At 35.2% G+C, this 26701-nt stretch overlaps 1 protein-coding gene and 1 long non-coding RNA gene across 3 annotated transcripts in view; both read right to left on the reverse strand.

Annotated features, from left to right (window-relative positions):
- LOC128982791 (importin subunit alpha-4) overlaps positions 1–12840 on the reverse strand; it is a 41198-nt gene extending 28358 nt beyond the window's left edge. The window contains exons 1-2 of one of the 2 annotated variants that reach the window (XM_054401798.1): positions 12537–12840; positions 11889–11955 (exon numbers count right to left, since the gene is read on the reverse strand). In XM_054401798.1, coding sequence (XP_054257773.1) covers positions 11889–11955; positions 12537–12680 — 211 coding nt within the window. In that variant the 5' untranslated portion in view covers positions 12681–12840. Of the gene's footprint in view, positions 1–11888; positions 11956–12382 lie in introns of both variants that reach the window. The other variant, XM_054401797.1, reaches the window with a different exon arrangement.
- Positions 12841–23081: 10241 nt separating this feature from the next.
- Positions 23082–25371, reverse strand: LOC128982797 (uncharacterized). Its single transcript, XR_008489734.1, has 3 exons — positions 25255–25371; positions 24221–24418; positions 23082–23351 (listed from the first exon to the last, which is right to left on the reverse strand). It is a non-coding gene; the product is annotated as an uncharacterized LOC128982797 (long non-coding RNA).
- Between the last annotated feature and the right edge of the window lie 1330 nt (positions 25372–26701).

Raw genomic sequence — 26701 nt, forward strand, 5'->3', positions numbered from 1 at the left:
TTAAGACCCTTGAAAAACGTTCCCAGTTTGTGGCGGCACTGAAAAAGCTCTATTTTGAGAAGATGGTCTCGGCTGGCGTGTCCTAGGGCTACTGTTACCTTGCGCGTTTGCTGATGCGTGTATGCGAGAGTGTGTGAATGTGTTTTTCTATTTGTTAAATTTTTATGTTTTTTTTAGATATGTAGGTACTTGAATTGTTAAATATTTGATGTTTAATTAGATTAAGTTATCCCTATGTTACATTATTTATGTTATATTTTTAATGTCAGGTTAAGTGTAAGAAAGGGCCATGTGGCCCTAACTTTGCCTGAAAAAATAAAGGATTTTTCATTTCATTTCATTTCATTTCATTTCAAACACAATCTTAAAACGACTTTTTAGGAAATCAGTTTTTATTAAAAGATTTATATTTTGGGTTGTCAATACGTCACCAAGTTATTTATGGTCTGAATTTATGGATTAAATGTTTGGCTTTATTTAAATAAAATCTGAAAAATTTAAATTGACTCATGAACCTTTATTTAAAATTATTTTTTTATTTTGAAAACTGTCTTTAGTTAAATACAAATATCATCAATCTTGAATAACTCTGAAAACTCTTTATAGTCTTATAATTCGTCAAAGTACCCTAGTGGAAGACATCAATAGAAATCAATAGAAAAAAATCTATTGATATCACTAGGTGCTTAGTGATATCCAATAGATGTTCATGGATACTGTGTTGTTATTCATATGTGTTTAAAAACATATGGTGTTAGAATTTTATTTGTTTAGTTTTTATTGGTAAACATTCTGGATCTTGATTTATTGTAAAAGCTACCTAATAAAGTATTTGTCTTATTAAACTATATTTTAATTTAACTTGCGATAACACTACATGGTGGCAGCGGGGTTTTTATTGTTTTAGCAATACAGTAAATAAAGATGAAAGGTTTTAGTGTTCCTTCCCCAGAACATTTTGATTTTAAAGGAGAAAACTGGTCTAAATGGAAAACCCGTTTCTTGCGCTTTCATGCGGTATCTGGGCTCACCAATGAAGACGAACCATATCAGGTAAACACCTTACTATATATGATGGGCGAAAAGGCCGAAAGCATATTTGAATCATTTAATTTGACATCTGAGGAAAGTAAAAGTTTCAAGACTGTTTTAACAAAATTTGATACATATTTTGCTCCTTCTAAAAATGTAATCTATGAGAGGTACATGTTTCATACTAGGGTTCAACATGAGGAAGAGCGTGTTGAAAGTTTGATTCATGATCTTCATGAGATGGCTTCTAGATGCGATTTTCCTGCTTCTTATAAAGATGAGGCTATACGAGATCAACTTGTTGTAGCGATTAGAGACAAAAGTTTATCTGAAAAACTACAAATGAATGCAGATCTAACACTTAATTCTGCTGTCTCAAATGTTAAGCAAGCCGAATCGGTTAAAATACAACAATCATTGATGAGGTCCAGGTCTTCTGAACATGCACTAACTGCAGATAAAGTCACTTCAAGGACTTGGGGCACTAAATTTGCTCAGAAACCTCCAGTTGATTCCAATTCGTCCAGTAACAAATACTACAATCAATGCCAGTGGTGTGGTAACGCTCAACATGAACGACCAAAATGTCCTGCCCGGAATATTTTCTGTCGAAACTGTAACAGGAAGGGCCATTTTGCTAAATGTTGCCAGTTCAAAAATGTCAAGGAAATAAATTCAAATCCTCTTCAAGATGAAGTTATTAAGAATGACAAATTTGTGGGGTCTATTAATCCTCAAAAGAATCCTAAAGCAAAATGGTCAGCTGAAGTTAAACTAAATGGAGTATGTATTCAAGCTAAGATAGACACTGGAGCTGACGTTTGTGTTTTGCCCCAATCACTTTATAAGTTGAAATTTTTTTATGTACCCACTAAATTCAAGTAACAAAGTTTTAATTGGGCCTAACGGATCTGTCCTTAATATCTTAGGCGCATTCGAGGGTACAATCCAGTACAAGAATCAATATTGTAAGTCTCAGTTTTATGTAATATCTGGTGCTGATAGAACCCTTTTGAGCAACGAAGTTAGTGAAAAATTGGGTCTAGTTAAAAGGATGTTTCGAGTCAACTCAACTGGTTCATTTGATCCCTTTACATCATACCCTGAACTTTTCAGCGGTCTTGGTGATACACAAGCTCATTATAATATAAAATTAAAGCCAAACGCTGAACCGTACTCTCTCAAAGTTCCAAGGCGTGTTCCCCTACCCTATAAAGATGCTGTAAAAAAAGAACTGGATGCAATGTTGGATAAAGGTGTTATCGTGAGAGTAGACATTCCGACTGACTGGTGTTCACCTCTTGTCATTGTCCCTAAAAAGGACAATTCAATAAGACTTTGCGTGGATTTTACTAAACTTAATGAGAGTGTTAAACGAGAACTATATCCTGTGCCTTCTGTAGACTACACTCTGGGACAATTAGATGGTGCTAAGGTGTTCTCGAAACTAGATGCTAACTCGGGTTATTGGCAAATACCCATAACAGAAGAAGCTTCATATTTGACTACTTTCATCACACCTTTTGGAAGGTTCAGATTTTTACGACTTCCTTTCGGGATTTCCACTGGTTCAGAAGTATTCCAGCGTCAAATGTCTGAATCACTTGAAGGGCTTCAAGGTGTTGTTTGCCATTTCGATGACATAACTATATACGGGAAAGATATGGAAGAACATGACAAAAATTTACATCTTGTTTTGTGTAGGCTCCAGGAAAAGGGCTGGACACTTAATAGATCAAAATGTGTGTTCCGGCATGACAGTATCAGTTTACTAGGCCATCTTGTAACTAAAAATGGTATTAAGCCAGATCCCTCTCGTGTTGAGGCTATCCAAAAACTCAAGACGCCAACTAATGTTAAAGAACTAAGGAGAATTCTAGGTGTTGTCAATTACGTAGCCAAGTTTATTCATAATTTGTCGACCATAGTTCATCCACTACATGCTTTACTGCAAAGAAATACAGAATTTGTTTGGGGGCCTGATCAAGACCAAGCTTTGGAAAAGATTAAACTGTCATTGATGTCCGAACCGTGTCTCGCTTTATACAGCATGTCTAAAGAAACCTTCCTCTCAGCAGATTCCTCGTCATACGGTATTGGAGTTGCACTACTTCAGCTTCAAGAAGATGGAACTAAACGTCCTGTGGCCTATGCTTCGAGAAGTTTGACATCAGCCGAACGTAATTGGGCTCAAATAGAAAAAGAAGCTCTAGCGATTGCATGGGGGTGTGAACGATTTGAACACCTCAATCAATTCTTGCTTCTTCCTTTTCCCTTAACTTTTCAGCGTCTACCAGATAGGGTCTTAGTTGATCAGACATTATTGGAACATAAGTGCGGATCCTTCTCCCAAAAAGTAATTCCGCTGGACTTTTCCCATTTTCTAGAGGGGTTGCTCTTAACATAAGTAGCATTTTGTAGGGATCATCACTTTTTTCTAAGTGGTACTTAAAGTTTTTTACTTGCGCTTCGATGAAGCCGTTGCTTTGCGGAAATTTCGGGCTTGATGTAATCAATTTAAATCCATAATCACGACCAAGTTGTTTGAATTGACAGCAGTCAAATTGAGAACCACAGTCTGCTCTTACTGTCTCAGGTACACCATGACGTGCGAAGATGGACTTTGTATATGTCACAATACTGCCCGTTTTTAAGTCATTTAGTCTAGCAATTTCCATAAACCTGGAATAATAGTCTGAGATTAAGAGATACCAGTGACCTTTGCACTTCAGCAAATCGGCACCCACTATTTGCCAAGGTCTGTCCGGATAAGGGGTTGGTATCAGCGGCTCTGCTCTCGTAGCACGATTTTCTGCACATATCTTGCAATTTTCTATTAGTTCTTTGATTTGTTGAGAAAGACGAGGCCACCACACAGTCAATTTTGCAAAAGATCTACACTTTGTTATGCCTTGATGTCCTTCATGAATACTTCTTAGTACATTAGCTCTTAGAGAATTTGGTATTATAATATGACTTCCAAAGAGAAGTATACCATTTTGCTCACTTATATCTTCTCTATGATACCAGTAGGGCAATACATCCTCTGGAATCTTAGATTTTTCTGGCCAACCTTTCACACAATACTGTGACACATGTTTTAGAGTTTCATCTTTCATTGTTTCTTGATTTATTTCTCGCAACTTTTCATCCGAAACTGATGGTAGAGTAGTGTCAATATTTTGTATATATGCAAGGATTTCCTCTGTAAGTTCCCATTCCTCTTCAGAGTTCTCTGTGTCTCGAGACAGTGCATCAGCCAAAATCAACTGTTTACCGGGCGTGTAGGTAATATCATATGTATATCTCATCAGTCGGAGTCGTATTCTCTGAAGCCTGGGAGTAATATTGTCCAAGTCCTTTATCTTGAATATGGAGAGCAAGGGCTTATGATCTGTCTCAATATGCAATTGATCGTCAAAAGATTTATTTTGACAAAAGACATGGAGTCAAAGAATTGCCTACTCTACCTGATGGAGCTCAAGTCCATATAAAGGACAGGAATCAAGAAGGAACTATATTAAACAAACATCCTGCACCTCGATCCTATATAATTCAAACGCAAGATGGTTGTTTGCGGAGGAACAGAAGATCACTGCAAAGATTTAGCTCTACTATGCCTTCTGATCACTCTCAACCAGCACTGCAGACCAGTCCTTCAGAACACCTCAGAAGATCAGAACCTTTCGATCATCCTGCAATGGCATCGCAGACAATTCCTTTAGCAAATCTAAGACAATCCAAACCTACCTGGAGGTTCGATCTTTAAAGGGGAGATGTGTTGTTATTCATATGTGTTTAAAAACATATGGTGTTAGAATTTTATTTGTTTAGTTTTTATTGGTAAACATTCTGGATCTTGATTTATTGTAAAAGCTACCTAATAAAGTATTTGTCTTATTAAACTATATTTTAATTTAACTTGCGATAACACTACAGATACCATTACAAGTAAATACAAACAAATAGACATCACTGATAACTTAGTCAATACATATCACTAGACATCTATAAACATAAAATATATCAATATAGATCATTAGAGCAAACAAATCATTCATTGATATCAATAGAGAATATTTTTTAAATATGTTAGATGTAAATATAAATCAATAGACATCAATACGGATAAATAAAATGCAAAATATCTCTAAAAAGTACCACATATGAACATTTATGGATTATACAAAATACCAATGTAAACTTTGTGAAATAAACAGTAATAAAAATGTTATTTTTTGAAAAAAAGGAAAAACTCTAGTTCTAGGTCATAGGCGTTAGCTGAGGTACCTAAAACTCAATATAGGTAATTTAAAAATATATAATTTTAAAATTGTTGCAAAACAGTTACAACTTGGATTAAAACTTATTTTTTTAACTGCCAAAAACTGATTGCTAAACATTAAAATTGTTGTAAAACAGTTACAACTTGTATTAAAAATTATTTTTTAAACTGCCAAAAACTGATTGCTAAACATTAAAATTGTTGTAAAACAGTTTACAACTTGTATTAAAACTGATTTTCTTAAACTTCAAAAAAGTGGTTGTAAAACAATTTTAAAATTGTTGTAAAACAGTTACAGCTCGTATTGAAACTTATTTTTTTCAACTCCAAAAAACTTATTGTTAAACAATTTTAAAATTGTTTCAATCTTATGTCAAAATTGTTGTAATATGAAGTTTAAATCAAAATGTTTTAAAATTGTTATACAACAATTATTGTAATACAGCTTTCGACAACTTTAAACAATTTTTTTGCTTATTGGGTTATCGTTAGGGGTAAAAATGCCTCACAAATGCATTATTGAATTCCTTATTTCTAGAAATCAATAAAAATAAATTGTATTGACACTATTCATATCACCCAAGTAGCAAGAAAACAGTTTGAACTGGTAATAAAACAGTTTTGAAACATGTTAAAGCATATAGGTACATGCTTGAAATGACACAAATGCCATTGAAAATCTTTTTCAAGTTAAATTATGAGGCCTAACACAGCTTCTCGCATTCAAAATGGCTATCATTACTCAGCCCAACATGAAGCGTCCGTGGTGTAATGGTTAAGAAACTTTTTGCCAAGAATTTTTTTACTTTTTAATTTTTATTTTATTTTTAGTGCATAGTTGATATTATTTAATGTTTTGAAACAAATTAAAAATGGTTTTTTAACAAGCTACAAATTATTTTCAAAAAAGCTAATGACTCGGATCCTATTTACTTGTATTGATATGTATTGATGTGTATTGGCCCAAATACACATACGTATCAATACGTATCAATATACAATTTTTGTATTGATTGATCTCTTCCACTAGGGTATTGACTCTTATTGTAGCTATGGATTACGTATTTATTTACTTAGAATTGAGGATAAACGTCTTTAACTGAAGACAATTCACAAAATAAAAATTATTTAATCTATACCTATAAAAGAGGAAGTATGTATGTATGTATGTATGTACCCTATAGACTCTGAAACCGATAAACAGATTGTAATGAAACTTTCAGGCATTATTAAGCATTATTCAAGGATGGTGTGTGTGAAGTTTGGTGCAGATCCGTCATAAGGGCTCCGCCCCAGAGGGTTTTAAGGGGTCCATTGTCAGACTTTTGGAACTACAATGTATAAAAATAAATATAATTTAAAAGCAGTTTGCTTACCATCACCAACTGTTTTGTAGGCTTGAATAATCGCAACATTCTGTATTACTCATGATTTGAAATAGTGCCGCACTGTTTTCACAGAATGCAACACAGGTTGGATAAGTCCATATATATTAAACCCAAACGCAGCATACTAGTGCACTGAACAACGTTTGAATTCTCCAATGTTAAACATGTAAACATAAAAACCTTAAATACAGTAATACTAATGCAAAACTTAAATCCACGGATGGTGTGCAACGGAACCAGACTGACGATTAAAAAAATTACACCAAATCTAATTGAAGCAACAATCATCAGTAGTAAGTTTATACGAGAAATAGTCTTAATCCTTAGAATACAGATGATTTCATACGAATTACCCTTCAACTATGAATTCAAGCGACTACAATATCCGCCACTTCGATTTTTCTCGATTTTTAGTATGATGTTGTGGACACCTTTGTTGACAAAATCCTATACATTGTATTTCTATTGCTTTAAGTTTGATGTTATGCTTAACTTGACTCTAGATTGACTAGCCTAAAACGGGCAATCCCAAAAAACATAACAAAATGAAGTGCTATTCATTTTGAATTATATAATCATTATTTTGAAGTCGTACATACATTATTTATAAAATAAACTACACTTATCTCTTTTTTTGTATTGATAGAAAAGTCACAAATAAACACAAAGCACGGTTAAATCAAATACTTCCAGTGAAATAAATTATAGTTGAAGGCAAGTAAGAGTCAATAAAAATTGTTATTTTAATAACTTTAGTACTGGTACTGTAATATTAATTGATGCTGTACAAATCTATTGTATACAATACCTACAGAACTTTTTGTAAAAATTAAAGATACAAGCAAATATTTTGTTATAAGACAGGATGTTTATTATAGCCTCTCACTGGAAGCTCAAGTCACAAAAAAATTTGTACCTTGGAGTCGTTAACCCCCCCGGCCTACCCTCCCTACAAGTTGTGTGGTTTGTTTACGCTAGGGATAAGTTAATTCTAGATTATATTACAAAAAAAGCAGCTGTTTTCAGAAACATAGGTACATTTTTTGGGATGAATATTAAATAACTTATTCTTAGTCACATCCTATGAGAAGCGTATGGTTTCCATCGTCGAACGTCGGAGCGGAAATGCCGAGATTCCTAGAAAACAGCGGTTAAACCAAAATTCTCTCAAAGCAAGGTTGGTTAAATCAAACTGTAATATTTTACGTTTGAGGACGTATAACCCGATTATCGGTTTATGCGAGGCAGAACATATTTTAAGGGATTTCCACTGGGCAACAGTGGTGCCGGACTTACCAGAGGGTCTTGGGGGTATGGAATACCCCCCATCAAAAAGGGGGGTCCCGGGGTTCTCACCTGGAAATTTTTGCATAGGCCTAAATTAAAGTGAAAATCATAAATTTCTATGTATTTTTTATGAATTTTTTTATTGTATTTTGCTTTTAAATAGTCCATATAATCTGACTTAATTACCAATTACGTATTCTAGAACATTGTAACAGGCCAAGGCTCCCTCCACAACTTCTTGGGCCAAAATCATAGCTCAATACTCTAAAATATTTAAGTTACATAATGTTATTTTTTTTAAATTACGATAGTCTAGGCTTACATTTAAAATGTGAATCATTTAAAAAAATATGCCGGCACCACCCATGTGTCGCCCAGTTAACATGTTATTTTATGCCCCGATGCGAGGTCGGTTAAATCTACTGTAGCTGTACCACAAGTTTCTTAGTGAAGTTGAGGTTATACTGTGTGTTTTTTGTTCTCAGCAGTTGTGTTTTTGTTGGTTTTTGTGGATTTTTTTTCAATAGAGGGCCAGGCTTTAAGTAACCATGGGATTGCAGTGCAGCTAGAACAGCTTATTGTACCCTCATTCATGTCCTCATTCTTTGTCAAATCCCAGGTCCTTTGTGAACCATGAGATCCTTTTGACTATGGTGACCCGTTCTTCCCTTTGATCTCCAGTCGATAGGCCAAGGGATCTCATGCGCAGGCCTTGTAGGGCTGGGCATATAAATATCACGTGGAAAGCTGTCTCCTCCTCCTCTCCACATTTCCTACATAAGAGGCTTTTAACTTGAATTCCCATCTTGGGTAAATGTCCACGGAATACCTAATGGCCGCTAATAAAGCCAACCACCTTCCGCACCCAAGGGCATCTGCCGCTATCGCACCTGTAGGTTCCTGCAGCATTCTCTTTGACTGTAAATTTCCTTCTGTTCTTTCCCAGTTCCATCGATGTTCTATGCCCATCCACTGGCGAACAGCTTTTGTGGAGTTGGGTTTACGGCGCAAATATGAGACAATTGGTCCAAAGTAAAATTGCATTTATATACTTTTTGCTATAAACCGACGGCTTACATAGCCTATGCGCCGTTTTTAAAATTTGTCAAAACTATGGAAACAAAAGCAATTTAAAGTTACAGTTGGAAGCAAGAATATTACATATCAATGTATTATAACAGGTTTTTATTTTCGGTCTTTCAATATAAGGGTCGGTAGCCTATATTTTGATCGCCCTAACGGTGATCTCGCATACCCGCATATAGGGGCCAATCGGTAGCAAACGGGTCACGGCTTTTTCCGGTCATACCTGTTTAGGATGGGCAAAGCCGTGTCACCCGATTGCATATACTGCCCAGGCATTCCCGATGACGTGGAACATACCTTTTTCCACTGCCAGCATTGGGAAAGGCCCCTTCTTGAAGCTCGCTCAACAGTTAGTAGGACTGCTGTCAGTGGACACGGTCATACCGATGATGATGGAGGGTGAGGACAATTGGACCTGTGTGTTACATTACATCCAGGGTATTCTCCGCGCCAAGAAGCTCGACCTTGACCGGGATGCGGTGTAGGTCATAAAGTATCTAAATGCCAAAAACGGTGAGAGCCCTGAGGGCTTAAGTTTAGGTCACATGTTGGCCTGACTTGATGTAATGTGACAAACAATTCCAGGCCTGTGTCCAACAGAGTAGAAGGGGTTTTATAGTAAGTAGTCTGTGATAGATTCAGGAGTCTCACACTACAGGCTGGCTACCTGTGTGCGTAAAAGCATCCCTCCTCTCCTTAAAAAAAAAAATACAGGGACTAATTAAAAAATTAGTCAACAAAAATTTTATTTATAAAATGTTGCCTAGGCCTATATGCCATTATTTACAAATCAAAACAGTAGTTCATAGATGATTAGATGAGTACCCTCCTAGGTATATATTGAGTGATTCTAATACAGTGATGTGTATTTACTTATGACAGTGGAAGTAAATATTGTTCATCATCAAAATTGTGTCTGGCCTGCTAACACATTGTCACTCCACTACTAGCACAAGCAATTTGCAGTGCAAACTCAACTGGGCGGAAATGGCATGGAACTTGTTAACTTATTCTTTTTGTCATTGCTTGGGGACTAAAAGGTCTATTCTGACAGGAGATCATTAGTTCAGTTCTAACGTTTCTAACATTGATACTCTGCCACGCGTGAACATGTCCTGTTAGAGTCTAGGCCTATATGTGCAAGTTATTATGCTACGCGGGCCGGGCCTATTGTCCCGGAATAGGCCTACCGCCATCAATAGATTTTTGGGCCTTCGTCACTTTTCGCCCTCTTGTACTTATGACTCTCAAGTGTTTCTGAGATACGACGTTAGTACTCTGCACAATGCGTGAACATGTCCTTTATGGGCCATTCTTCAGAAAAGGACAGATTTCAATTTTTAATTTTTATTTTTTTTATTTTTTTAGATATTTTAATGTATGACCCTTTTTAATATTTACCCATTGCAATGGTCACACTAAATAAAAATGACTTTCCCAGATTTTTAGTATTTAAAAACTAGCATGTCCACGGAAGTGACAATAAGTCCACAGAAGTGACTATCACAACTGCAAATTTTACAAATAAAGTTAAAAAACAAACATAGATTCTAGCAATTAGGTTAGGAACAATGTTTGCTCTTATTTTTGTAGAGAAACACATAAACTAGGCTACTGTAAATTAGTGTATTAGGTTTAATCGCCATTTAAAATAATAGTTGTTAAGCGCAGCAACGCGCGCCAGGTAACTGCTAGGTGTCCACAGAAGAGATGATTTAGCATTTTATGCCTATAGAGTCTAGCAAATAGGTTAGGAACAATGTTTGCTCTAGAGAATCACATGAACTACTGTAAATTAGTGTATTAGGTTTAATTGTCATTTTAAAATAATAGTTGTTAAGCGCAGCAACACGCGCCGGGTAACTGCTAGTGTCCACAGAAGTGATGATTTAGCATTTTATGCCTAACATAGAGTCTAGCAAATAGGTTAGGAACAATGTTTGCTCTTATTTTTGTAGAGAAACACATAAACTAGGCCTACTGTAAATTAGTGTATTAGGTTTAATTGACATACATAATTACCTTTAAAATGTGGTAACAGAAGTGACTATGTTAGCTCGACGATCAATTAAAACTCTAGTTTCACATGATATAAACAACTAATAACTGAACATAACAAAACCAAACTGATTCTATGTTCAAGGTGGTTACTTCTTCTCTGTAAAAAAAATAGTGGTGAAAGTTGGCCAGTGCTGCCTGGTGGATTTTTTGGAACTATTTATGCCTGTCCTCAGATGTGATGCAGGCTTTGGTGACCGAGTTTCATTGTTTTTTTTACCTTTAATAGAATAGAAAAAGTAAAATAAACAAAAAATTATTAATATTCAATGTCTAGATAGCCAACAGCAATTGGGTTTAATAATTCTTATTTCAAATTTGTTAGTAAAATCAGCTAATCTTAAGCTGAACCTAGAGGGGTGACTGTCCACAGAAGTGATATGTCACCTTCTGTGGACATAAAATGTTCATTAAATTTAATTTAGATTGTTTTCTTCTTTACATTAAGTATAAAAAAAAAGTTTACCTACATATTTAACAACAAATTATGTATTTATTATCTTAATTTTTATTTATTACTCCTTGGTGACCGTAATCTGTCCTTTTCTGAAGAATGGCCCATATCATGTGAATATACATGTAGGCCTAAAATTCTACAAGGGCCTGTGCCTAGTGTCTCGTAATAACGCCATCAATAGATTTTTGCACAAGCACTTTGTCACTTTTCACCCCCTTAATGACTCTCAAGCGTTCCTGAGATAGGCTATACAGACATTTTATTTGCACATTCTTTACATAATGGTGGTACATACAGAATATGTGCATTTTCTGAGTTGTTGACAGATTCACATCAATCGTGAGAGGAACTGCCACTCCTACCTACAATATTTTAGGACATGTATAAAAGTCAATCTACGATACACCACTAACTTAAGTGTTCATGGTGAGCTTTGAAAACAAATCCAGAAGATTTTAAGCAAATGTAATTAGACTATAGTCCTCGCCACCCTAACTTGGGCTGGCGCACTAAATATACTGCGTGCGGCTTTGGGCTGCCTCAAGTTAGGGTGGCGAGGACTATACAATATACATGACATGAAATTGTCTCAGTTCTGCATAGTCAGCTCTCCTAAAACCAGATGAGACAAGGCTTTCATGATCTTTGTTGACAAGCATGGAAATCGGACCTGTGTAGCCTTCAGATTTGAAGGAGATTACTATAACAACTCTGCTAGGCCTACCCACATATATATTTTTAAGAGAGCATGAATTATCAGTGATGGCTTATCTGGTAATGACAACTTACTTGAAAACTCTCTTACTAAACCATGAAGGGCACCTTTTACTTTGAGAAAGGCTACAATATTATGAGAACTTTGAACAAATGCTATTTTCAGTAATGCTAAATCTTCAAATTGAACTAACGACTTAGTTTTTAACTTGTTTGCTAGAATAGTTACTTCTTCATTCTTTATCAGCCTCCCGTTGTCTACAACGTCCTGCAAAGATTTTCTTTTGTTTTTTAGAATGTTTTCTCGACTTGTTAGTCTTGACTCGACAACAGCTAAACGAGCATGATCTCTAAGTTTATCTGCACTATCCATTTTAATCAAATAAAACTGTAAAATACTAATAATAATTCACTTTTAACTTATCATTGATATGTATACGTTTCGGTTTTTGTTTCGAATTTATTCCAATAATAAGTTACAGGTTAGGTTATGTTGAACAGTGTGTTGAATGTTGTGTAAACTCAAACTGTATAAACATAAAAAAAATAAACGGTACTAGACCGTCGTGAAGTTAGCGGCTCTTATATCATCGGCACTTTTTCGGATTGTAATAGATATGGGTTGGTACGCCTGCGGACGCCACAAACGTGTTTTGCAGGGATGTCGGAAACGCAATTCAATGACAATACGGTGTGAAATGATGTTTTTACATTTATATAATGTCAATTATACCTTGATAAAACGTGTATACACGTTAAAACTAATTAATAGGAGTATTTTAAAAGGCATATTTGAGACCGTACTGTACATTATACGTAGCTATGGCTTAACATAACGCGATCAATTAAAACTCCGAACATAAAAAGTGCATAAGTTATTTCCTAAGCCCATCACATCAATTTTGAGCTATTCTAATGGTAATATACAATGTGTAGAATACTCAGTATAAATATGATTGAGGCAGTCCAGTAAATTACGAAAATAAGGCTATATGGTTGATAGGAATTTGCGTCAGGAAAAAGTGCACAATCTTTTTCCTAAGCCCATCACATCAACTTTGAGGTATTCTAATGGTAATATACAATGTGTAGAATAATCAGTATGAGTATGATTGAGGCAGTCCCCTAAATTACGAAGTTATATGGCAAAATCTATATGGTTAATAGGAATTTGCGTCAGGAAAAAGTGCACAATATCTTTCCTAAGCCCATCACATCAACTTTGAGGTATTCTAATGGTAATATACAATGTGTAGAATAATCAGTATAAATATGATTGGGGCAGTCCCCCAAATTACGAAGTTATGTGGCAAAATCTATATGGTTGATAGGAATTTGCGTCAGGAAAAAGTGCACAATATTTTTCCTGAGCCCATCACATCAACTTTGAGGTATTCTAATGGTAATATACAATGTGTAGAATAATCAAATGAGTATGATTGAGGCAGTCCCCTAAATTACGAAATTATAGGGCAAAATGTATATGGTTGATAGGAACTTGCATAAGGAAAAAGATTATAGTTCGGCCGCTTAGAAAGCGAACTCCTCCAGCATTGGTTTAGCATTAGCGCACAGGTCGTTTTCTAAGCGGCCGAACTATACTTTGATGTATTCTAATGGTAATATACAATGTGTAGAATAATCAGTATGAGTATGATTGGGGCAGTCCCCTAAATTACGAAGTTATATGGCAAAATCTATATGGTTGATAGGAATTTGCGTCAGGAAAAAGTGCACAATGTTGACCCCAAGCCCATCACATCAAATTTGAAGTATTCTAATGGTAATATACAATGTGTAGAATACTCAGTATAAAAATGATTGAAGCAGTCCAGTATATTACGAAGCTATAAGGCAAAATCGATATGGTTGATAGGAACTCGCATCAGGAAAAAGTGCACAATCTTTTTCCTAAGTCCATCACATCGACTTTGATGTATTCTAATGGTAATATACAATGTGTAGAAAACTCAGTATAAATATGATTGGTGTAGTCCCCTAAATTACGAAGTTATATGGCAAAATCTACATCGTTGATAGAAACACGCATCAGGAAAAAGTGCACAATCTTTTTCCTAAGCCTATCACACAACTCTGAGGTATTCTAATGGTAATATACAATGTGTAGAACAATCAGTATGAGTATGATTGAGGCAGTCCCCTAAATTACGAAGTTATATGGCAAAATCTATATGGTTTTTAGGAATTTGCGTCAGGAAAAGTGCACAATATTTTTCCTAAGCCCATCACATCAACTTTGAGGTATTCTAATGGTGATATACAATGTGTAGAATACTCAGTATAAATATGATTGGGGCAGTCCCCTAAATTACGAAGTTATATGGCAAAATCTATATGGTTAATAGGAATTTGCATAAGGAAAAAGTGCACAATCTTTTTCCTAAGCCCATCACATCAACTTTGAGGTATTCTAATGGTAATATACAATGTGTAGAATAATCAGTATGAATATGATTGGGGCAATCCCCTAAATTACGAAATTATATGGCAAAATGTATATGGTTGATAGGGACTTGCATAAGGAAAAAGTGCACAATCTTTTTCCTAAGTCCATCACATCAACTTTGATGTATTCTAATGGTAATATACAATGTGTAGAATACTCAGTATAAATATGATTGAGGCAGTCCAGTATATTACGAAGCTATAAGGCAAAATCTATATGGTTGATAGTAACTCGCATCAGGAAAAAGTGCACAATCTTTTTCCTAAGTCCATCACATCGACTTTGATGTATTCTAATGGTAATATACAATATGTAGAAATTTCAGTATAAATATGATTGGGGTAGTCCCTTAAATTACGAAGTTATATGGCAAAATCTATATAATTGATAGGAATTTGCGTCAGGAAAAAGTGCACAGTGTTGACCCTAAGCCCATTACACCAAATTTGAGGTATTCTAAGGGTAATATACAATGTGTAGAAAATTCAGTATAAGTATGATTGAGGCAGTCTCTTTAATTACGAAATTATATGGCAAAATGTATATGGTTGATAGGAACTTGCATTGGGAAAAAAGTGCACAATGTTGACCCTAAAACCATCACACCAACTTTGAGCTATTCTAATGGTAATATACAATGTGTAGAATACTCAGTATAAATATGATTGAGGCAGTCCAGTAAATTACGATGGTATAAAGCAAAATCTATATCGTTGATAGAAACACGCATCAGGAAAACGTGCACAATCTTTTTCCTAAGTCTATCACATCAACTCTGAGGTACCCTAATGGTAATATACAATGTGTAGAACAATCAGTATGAGTATGATTGAGGCAGTCCCCTAAATTACGAAGTTATATGGCAAAATCTATATGGTTAATATGAATTTGCGTCAGGAAAAAGTGCACAATATTTTTCCTAAGCCCATCACATCAAATTTGAGATATTCTAATGGTAATATACAATGTGTAGAATAATCAGTATAAGTATGATTGAGGCAGTCCCCTAAATTACGAAGTTATATGGCAAAATCTATGTGGTTGATAGGAATTTGCGTCAGGAAAAAGTGCACAATATTTTTCCTAAGTCTATCACATCCACTTTGATGTATTTTAATGGTAATATAAAACATATAAAATAATATATAACACAAAAAGAAAAAATACCCCGTTGCAGCAGACCTGCATACTGAGCAAATTTCAAATGCTAAAATAATAAATGTAGACGAGGCCTTCTTTAAAGTAAAACCAGCTTACGTCCATAAATGTGGGAGCTAAAAGATTCTACATATATGGGAAGTGATAATGCAGATTTGCTTCAACAAAATTCAATTCACTGGTTCCAACATCAATAATTAACAGTAAAATCAAAATCTTTAGTTGACAAATCTTGTTTTAATTTAATCAAAATTTCAAAGTGTGATTAACAGCAAACCTGCGAAAATTCGTAAAAATAAAATGGAATAGAAAGCAATTAAATTAAAATGCTTATATGACAGTATAGCCTACACATCCAGTGAGCATACGTTTCAACATCCGACACTGTGGTTCTATATGTATTATAGGCAAGGAAGAAGCATCTCGACTCGACCACCGGACACCTAGCTGAGGCAGGGGGCTGCCGGCCGAGTGCCGAGCCGAAATCCCGGGCCGGTACACACACACCGACTTTTGTCGTGCCCCTGTACAAAGTCGTGAACGACAAATTTCGAGTCGCGCCCTACACCGACTGGGGGTCCGACAGGCAAGTCGTGTCGTATGGGCTCACGACTGTTTTGAAACGTAGCGGGACATGGCGTTATATGGCTATCGCGTCGGTGTATACACACTAGTGCGTTTCGGGACACAACTTTTTAACCATAGGTGATGCATTAAATGGGGTATTTTAAATTTTGACAGTACAGCCGGATAGTCCGGCCATTTTGTAGTCCGGCCGGTGGTCCGGTCCCGAGGTGGCCGAACTAGAGAGAGTCTACTGTATGTACATTAACAAAAATAACTTATTGTAATGGTAATTTTTTGTAAAGGGCAACAAAAAATAACCAAAATTAACATTACCTTAACTGATAACACATATAATTAGACGAATTAAGGATTTATAATGAAATGTACATAAATGGCATTACATAAATTCTTGTTTATTTTTGCAAAGTGTTTCAAAACAAGTTTTTTTACATAGCAATGACTAAACTTTCCATACTCATTCATTCTGTTTATACATGGTTCCTCTTCCTCCGGCGACATCCTCACAAGTGAGTAGTCCTAAAGCCAATAGAGTTCGCTGTTGTGTTTGCTGAGTCGTATACCGATACGACAACTGTCGTGAGGTAACACGACTTTGTCGTATGTCAGCACGACACGAACAGTCGTACTCACATGCGTCCAAGTCGGTGTGTGTGTACCGGCCCTAAGGGTTGGTGTCACGTGACAGGGTTGGTGTCACGTGACAAGGCTCTCGCACGCACGCACGTTGCCGCACCCGGCACTAGGCATTGAAAGAACTATTAGCGCTGCCTCGCGTCGAAGGCGAGAACTAGCGTTTTGACCTGTCGAACTGGTCTGAATTTTTAACATGGCGTGTGTCTTTCTTATAGGATATATATTCAATGGCGAGAAGGAGCGAACTGCCCCGACGTTACTAGAGGATATGAATGACGTCCTACACAGGGTGAATCACATTAGGTGACCAATATAGACTTTAGACAAACTGTTGGCCCTACAATGATGATATGATTTTTTTCTTATTGAGCCAACAGGATGTACCAAAACAAGAGGTTCACTAGTTAAATAAACGGTATCAGCAATCTGACACATACTTTCTCCCATTAGCTTGTCAACAATATTTATCATGGGTAAGCGATGAGAGTAACTTTGATATTTAATAGGTAAAATCAAAAAACTTTTATTAACTTTGGAACAGTAATTTTAACAGGAATGAAGGGATGCACGATTTTGTTTAGAATTATAAGGACCATTACATCAGAATTATAAGGACCATTACAGAATAATTTAAATCAGAATCGGGTTTTTTTCAAAAATCCATTTTTCTGTTATTAAATTTGTGTTTTATGGGAAAATAATATACGTTACAATAACTTTTGAACCACCATTTTTACAGCAATGGGGGGTTGCAATGTTGTTTGGAATTATAAGGATCATTACATACTAATTTCAATCTAAACCGGTTTTTTTTAAATACGATTTTCTCTTATTTTATGGGGATTTTTAATGGGAAAATTACATAATTAACGATAACTTTTGAACCGTAATTTTTGCAGAAATGGGAGTTGTACCATTTTGTTCAGAATTTAAATGGCTACAACATACTAAACCTTGATCAAAATCGTTCGTGCCATTTTTGAGAAAATTTGTTTTTTCCGTTATTTTATGGGTTTTTATGGGACAATCCCGATTAAAAATCAAAATTAAAAAAAAAAATTAGAAAAACGCTTGTAGATACCATGGATTAATACCTACATACCAAATTTCACCATGTTGATCCATGGTAACAAAGAACAAACCCACAAATTTTAAATGTAAACAAGCAGGCGAAAAAAAAATTGATTTTACATTTCCACACAGCTGGTTCAAACATATTTAATACTGCAAAAATATTAGATACAAAGAGTATGAATCATAATATAAAATAACTAGCTGAAGCCGGCAGACGTTGTCTTGCCTTTGACTATTTATAATTTAAGTACCGTAACGTTTAATTGTCTTATTGTATATGAAGTGCTTATAACTAAATTAAATTACGTACGACAACTAATGAAACGCATATAGTACAAAGGATAACCGATTCTTTATTATTGCTCTTATATTAATGCTAGTGGGTAGACAATATTTTTGGTCTTTCTATTCGGCTCAATCACGTCCTGGTTGAAGTTCGTTCGCTACTCTCACTCACCTTTAGGTTGGAGCTCGTTCGCTACGCTCACTCACCTATAGGTGGGAGCTCGTTCGCTGCGCTCACTTGCCTTCGGGTTAGCTCGTTCACTACGCTAACTCGCCTCCAGGTTGAAGTTCGTTCGCTATGCTCACTCACCTTTTGGTTGCAAATTAGCTGTTGTCATAAATGTAAAAGAAATAATAGTGCTGCTCCCTGTTGGTAATAATTGTAACTTTAATGCTATTGAACATCATAGAACAGAACCAACTTGTTTAATTGAAACAGCTGTTAAAATTCATTAATTCCATTTCTCATAAGGTTAACATGGGAAACTCCAGAGCCACTGGGGTGGAGCCGATTGGACGGATCACTAAATTGATGGTGTATAAACCTATTCCATGAAATTCTACACGTATGTACCAGGTTTCGTGGCAATCGGTCCAGCGGTGTCCGAGTTTATCACTGCCAAATATATATACAAACATCCTCTTTTATACTTATGGATTACTAGCTGTAACCCGCGGGCTTTGCCCTGTTTAACTTCTTAATTTTCAAGATTATCTCGTTCGCATGGCTCAATCACGTCCTGGTTGAAGTTCGTTCGCTACGCTCACTCACCTTTGGGTTGAAGCTCGTTCGCTACGCTCACTCACCTTTAGGTTGGAGCTCGTTCGCTGCGCTCACTTGCCTTCAGGTTAGCTCGTTCGCTATGCTAACTCGCCTGCAAGTTGAAGTTCGTTCGCTACGCTCACTTACCTTTTGGTTGCAAATTAGCTGTTGTCATAAATGTAAAAGAAATAATAGTGCTGCACCCTGTTGGTAATAATTGTAACTTAAATGCTATTGAACATCATAGCATATAACTTCGTAATTTAGGGGACTGCCCCAATCATATTTATACTGAGTATTCTACACATTGTATATTACCATTAGAAAACATCAAAGTTGATGTGATGGACTTAGGAAAAAGATTGTGCACTTTTTCCTTATGCAAGTTCCTATCAACCATATACATTTTGCCTTATAGCTTCGTAATTTACTGGACTGCCTCAATCATACTCATACTGATTATTCTACACATTGTATATTACCATTAGAATACCTCAAAGTTGATGTGATGGGCTTAGGAAAAAGATTGTGTACTTTTTCCTGATGCGAGTTTCTATCAACCATATAGATTTTGACATATAACTTCGTAATTTAGGGGACTGCCTCAATCATACTCATACTGATTATTCTACACATTGTATATTACCATTAGAATACCTCAAAGTTGATGTGATGGGCTTAGGAAAAATATTGTGCACTTTTTCCTGACGCAAATTCCTATCAACCATATAGATTTTGCCATATAACTTCGTAATTTAGGGGACTGCCCCAATCAAATTTATACTGAGTATTCTACACATTGTATATAACCATTAGAATACATCGAAGTTGATTTGATTGGCTTAGAAAAAATATTGTGCACTTTTTCCTTACGCAAATTCCTATTAACCACATAAATTTTGTCATATAACTTCGTAATTTAGGGGACTGCCTCAATCACACTCATACTGATTATTCTACACATTGTATATTACCATTAGAATACCTCAAAGTTGATGTGATAGGCTTAGGAAAAAGATTGTGCACTTTTTCCTATCAACCATATAGATTTTGCCTTATAGCTTCGTAACATACTGGACTGCCTCAATCATATTTATACTGAGTATTCTACACATTGTATAACCATTAGAAAACATCAAAGTTAATGTGATGGACTTAGGAAAAAGATTGTGCACTTTTTCCTGATGCGAGTTCCTATCAACCATATAGATTTTGCCTTATAGCTTCGTAAAAATATACTGGACTGCCTTAATCATATTTATACTGAGTATTCTACACATTGTATATTACCATTAGAATACCTAAATTTGATGTGATGGGCTTAGGGTCAACATTGTGCACTTTTTCCTCATGCGAGTTCCTATCAACCATATGCATTTTGTTTGCCATGTAACTTAGTAATTTAGGGGACTGCCTCAATCATACTATACAGATTGTTCTACACATTGTATATTACAATTAGAATAATTTGATGTGATGGGTATAGGGTCAACATTGTGCACTTTTTCCCGATGCAAGTTCCTATCAACCATATACATTTTGCCTTATAGCTTCGTAACTTACTGGACTGCCCCAATCATATTTATACTGATTATTCTACACATTGTATATTACCATTAGAATACCTCAAAGTTGATGTGATGGGCTTAGGAAAAAGATTGTGCACTTTTTTCTGACGCAAATTACTATCAACTATATAGGTTTTGCCATATAACTTTATAATTTAGGGGACTGCCTCAATCATACTCATACTGATTATTCTACACATTGTATATTACCATTAGAATACCTCAAAGTTGAAGTGATGGGCTTTAGGAAAAAGATTGTGCACTTTTTCCTGACGCAAATTCCTATCAACCATATAGATTTTGCCTTATAGCTTCGTAATTTACTGGACTGCCTCAATCATATTAATACTGAGTATTCTACACATTGTATATTACCATTAGAATAGCTCAAAGTTGGTGTGATGGGCTTAGGGTAAACATTGTGCACTTTTTCCTGATGCAAGTTCCTATCAACCATATACATTTTGCCATATAACTGCGTAATTTAGGGGACTGCCTCAATCATACTCATTTGATTATTCTACACATTGTATATTACCATTAGAATACCTCAAAGTTGATGTGATGGGCTTAGGAAAAAGATTTTGCACTTTTCCTGACGCAAATTTCTAACAACCATATAGATTTTGCCTTATAGCTTCTTAATTTACAGGACTGCCTCAATCATATTAATACTGAGTATTCTACACATTGTATATTACCATTAGAATAGCTCAAAGTTGGTGTGATGGGCTTAGGAAAAAGATTATGCACTTTTTTATGTTCGGAGTTTTAATTGATCGCGTTATGTTAAGCCATATAGCTACGTATAATGTACAGTACGGTCTCAAATATGCATTTTAAAATACGCCAATTAATTAGTTTTAACGTGTATACACGTTTTATCGAGGTATAATTGACATTATATAAATGTAAAAACATCATTTCGCACCGTATTGTCATTGAATTGCATTTCCGTCATCCCTGCAAAACACGTTTGTGGTGCCCGTAGGCGTACCAACCCATATCTATTACAATCCGAAAAAGCACCGATGAAAAGAGCCGCTTACTTCACGACGGTCTCAAACCATTGAGATATAGATTATAACTGGAGTCACTACTCTCTGGTTAAACGTTAGAGAAAAACGTGCCACTGTTTTGGCTGGTTTGTTTTTGGTGTTTCGTGTTGTTAGGTTGGACTCGACGTTCTGTACCCACGAGCACCTCCGCCTCCACAGAGCTCTTGGAACACTTTCCGAGGTAACTGTTACTTCCTATGTGTATTAGCTTCTCACAGCTATCCGCTGTAACTGTTATTATTCCATGAATTTAAGTTGTGGTTACAGTTGACAGCGACAGCAGCAGCTGTACCAATTTGAAGTACGTCTACGCCTACGTGATTAAATAATAAATTCAACTTGGACAATGTAACTACGAAAATGGTTATTTTTATTGGGGAAAATAAAAATAGTAAATAGATCTATGAATATGTAAAATTTTTTATGCTAGAAATTATGTTTACATCACAGTGTTTTAGGCGAATTTCCCAATAGGGGAGTAAGTTAGCTATGTAGGTGGCACGGTAAGACCTAGACCCGGGACCGATTTCCTTTTTCATTTTGATGTCCCCAGAGGCCAAAAACACCAATTTTGATGACATTTCGGTTTGAAGTTGTAAAGGTGGGATAAACTTAAATGAGTTTACTAACCAGCATGATCGGATCATGGGAACGGGCTTTTATGGGATAAAAGTTTTTCTGATTTTTGACCCACAAAATAAAAAATTCCCAATTTCTCTCTAGACCCTTTTAAAGAGCTTAAAAAAATAAATAATTTACTTAGTAGCCTACATATATCAAAGTTTTTTTGTACGGTTAATGGTAACGGATATCATTCAAAAAATTGTAAACTTCATATTCCCATGTGATTCTTATGGAGAATATTTTAAACTGTTGTTTGCTTGTTTATGGACATATTTTAATCAAACTTGGCAATTTCTTTTTTATTTTATACTAAGCTAAGTGTAGTGGCACCACACTATTAATATTTTACTAAAAAACACACTTTATTAGTTTCCTTGTAGCATCAAACCTAAGTACTCAAACCTAATGTTATAGATTTGATTGAAAATCAATCTAGACAAATGGAAATTCGCTTAGTCGGCAGGGTTTTGCTTGGTTGGCGGGGGGAGGTTTTCTTGAAGAGTAGGCCTATTTTAATAATTAATTGTTACTCCCATTAATTAAGGTAGTTAAATTATTAATTTATCGTCACTCTTTACAATCCACAATTGAATTAACTGTGACTAGTAATAAATATTTTAATTAAATATATAGGTCCTATACATTTTTTTTTTTTTTTGGTAGGAAGGTGTGAATGCATTTACGCACACCCTTGCTCCTGCAAGGGTAGTGTGGGACTAACAGAAACAGACTACCCACTAAACACACCTCCCCCCTCCCTCTAAGATGGCTGGGGAGGGCGGTCACAGCGTATCAGGATTTGGTCATGATTTTCCGCAGCCTTTTTCTGTGAACAAGAGAAATTTTACAAACAAATTCTTTCTTAAGCATTAAGAACAGTCAGTAATTGTTTACCTAGACTTTATCCTTTGCAATTTTTTTCTTTGAAACATATAAAATTATTTTTTTATAAAGATAGAAGACCAGAAAATATTTGTGAAGCAAGAGGTAATAAAATGGGGTTTTCTTTTCTTTTAGGCATTGTACAAATGCAGTGGGCATCGTCAATATATACAACTTAGCCTAAGGAAAACCATGCAAACAAAGCACTCAAAATAGGTCTGCCTCACTAATTGGAGATATAAACAATCAGGTCGCTAGGGCCTATTGTATTTCTTGAAGGAAATAATAATAAAGAAATTTGTCTATTGTCTATGTCACTTTTAAGCATATTTCTAAGTAAAAGATAAAAGAGACATGTAGGGATAAAAGAGTGTCAGAAAAAGTAATATTGGGGTGAGGGAAGGGTATAAAAACGGAAAGTAAATAAAAGATACATCTAATAACACTTATAACATAGGCTATATTTACACTTATACTGTTAACTCACAAGACGGTAGATATACTGTACATAAAAGATGGTACGGTAAGTGCCGATCCATCTTTTATGTATATTTACCATCTTGTGAGTTATCATTATAAGGGTAAATATATGTTTTAAGTGTTATTAAACGTAACTTTTATTTACTTTCCATAAATTTAATAACACGTACAAAGCTGATCAAGAAGTTATTTAGTATAACATCCAAAAAAATTACAAAATACAAGATCGGGTAAAGGGTGGGAGTAGCCAGGTAACAAGGTAGGTAAATAAATTAACGTTAGGTTAGATTATTGTTTATGTAAAAAATAACCTAGCCTACAACATAACACTACCTTATGTGGTCGTTATCACCTCTACGACAGAAGAGCACCTCTTTAATCTCAAATGCTTTTCCGAAGAAATTATTTAATCGTAATATATTCTTAGAAATTTGTTTTGAGTGACATATCTTCCTAGTAAAAAGTTGCAGGTCTAGGCAAACAATTAACGAACAGTCATAAGGCATTCCCACCAGGATTCTCCATATCCTTCTGTAAACAAGATAGAGGAATTTCACATATACATAAATTTCTTAAGCATTAAGAACAATCAACTAAAATAAAGAATACATGCATAAACTAGGCTCTACCACCTAATTTGAAAACTCAGCTATGCGTAACATAGGCATACATTCTTATCTATCGTTTCAAACTTTGAAGCCGTGCACCGCACTTTGCCACCAGGCAGCTCGTGTACATCATCAAAGGTTTCCCTCGGATGATGGTCTCCCAAGTGCAGTCACAGCTCACGGCATACAATGCTTTCTCTCTGAATGAAAAAGCTAGCTATAGTGCATGCACCCTTAAACTGATTATCAAACTTATATTAGTTTTTTATTTTATTTTTATCAATTGAATTAGTTAAACTTAGGCCCTATTAAAATTGTGAATACAATACCCGGTAGCCTACCTGGCCACGAGGATAAATAAGGCAGAAACTTAAAATATGTGCTGTTTAAGACTCAGATATGAAAATTGAACATTTCATTGAATAATTTCCTAATCTATTTAATAATAAATTTACTAATCAAAATGAATTGATAATTTTTTAGACATTTAGAGCCTAACTTAGGCCTACTCTTATAAATAGATAAGTTGTTAATTTAACTATTTCAAAGGCAATAACTTAGACCTAAACTCAACTGAAAGGCCCAACTTACTTAAAATAAACCTAGACCTACCACTACAAAAACTGCAATCTAACAAATTCACACACAAACACAACTCAACCTAACCCTCTTTCTTGAGGAATCCGAAAAATATAGGTTAAGTGAACACTTAAAACTTAATAAATAATTCATGAACGTAAAACATTTAATTGTCAATACCTAATAACAAATCAGCTTCAGCACACTCACAGCACTTTAATTTTCATAATCATAAAACACCTTTTCAAGCAGCTCAAGTCAAAAGTAAATAAACAGTAAAGAATAAACACCTTTTCCTTTACAAAACCAAAACCACAATGCACATGCACAGTTTGCTTGCAACTGCTGCAACTGTTGAATGAAACAACTATCTAATCAGGACCAATACAGAGTTACAGTGAAGCTATTACACAAATAGCTGTTATCCCAGGAACTGTTCCAAGGACTACTGTGCATGTGGAAGTGGAGGTGCTCGTGGGTACAGAACGTCGAGTGTTAGGTTGGCCGTGTGATCGGTTGGTGGGATGCTGAATTTTTATTTCAGCTGCAGTATTTTTAATACTGTCAAAATCGGAGTATTCTATTGGCTGAGGGACCACCATTACTGCAACGATACGGCTAGTTGCCATCGGCCTCGGTGGTCTAATGGATAACGTGCTGGGCTGAGAAGCCCAAGGTACCAGGTTCGAAACCTGTCGGTGGCATTAACTTTTTATCAAAGATTTTTGCATTATCAGCAAGTTTGGTTAGTTTGGTTAGGTTATAACAGTTTAATTTTATAATAAAAAAAATTTTAAATTGAATTTGAAGCATTTATAGATTTATTTTATGAACAGAACTATTTTTTTGATAAGTAAACCTTCATTCAATTTTTTCATTATCAGCAAGTTTGGTTAGTTAGGTTAGGTTATAACATTTTTATTTTATAATTAAAAAAAATAATTTTAAATTTAAAAATTTTTATTTATTTTTTTTATTTCTAATTTTTAAACTCTCATTTTGTCCATATTAAAAAACTGCAGCTGAAATAAAAATCGTGCTGGTGGGATGCTGTCAAATAATTGCAATTCATTCGAACATAACCATACTATTTATTTGGGGTTATGTTATCCGTTATTTCAAGGACTTGTATCAAAAACTTATTCAAGTTATTGCACGTTAAAACCTCTGTATTTAAAGTTATTTTGAAACATTATAAACTGTTTTTGTTTGATAGTAAATAAATACTAACTTATTTACCTCTTTTCAAGCTATGTGGTGAAAATAGGCTAGTCAAGTTTCCCTCTTTGGAGATATTGGTTTAGGCCAATAGCCCTATGGCATTTGATTAAATAACGACCATCGGTTTATGATCTTGTTAAAATGGATTGCTCTTGCTCGCAAAATAAATAAATAAACTTATATTGCAATCATAATGTTGAGTTGGCAGATTTTTGTTTACTATCATCAACAAAACAGGATGACGCCATCTTGATTTTGCCTCTAATTTGACAAGTCCCACCAACCCGATCACCCGGCCAACCTAACGAAACGAAACTCTGAAACAAAACCAGCAAAAATAGTGGTACGTTTTTAAAACACAGAGTGGTTACTCCAGTTATTATTATAGCTCAGTGTCTCAAACCGG

Source organism: Macrosteles quadrilineatus, unplaced genomic scaffold (genome assembly GCF_028750875.1).
Source record: "Macrosteles quadrilineatus isolate MER2022 unplaced genomic scaffold, UCM_ALF_1.0 Scaffold_1__1_contigs__length_201487025, whole genome shotgun sequence".
Lineage (NCBI taxonomy): Eukaryota > Metazoa > Arthropoda > Insecta > Hemiptera > Cicadellidae > Macrosteles > Macrosteles quadrilineatus.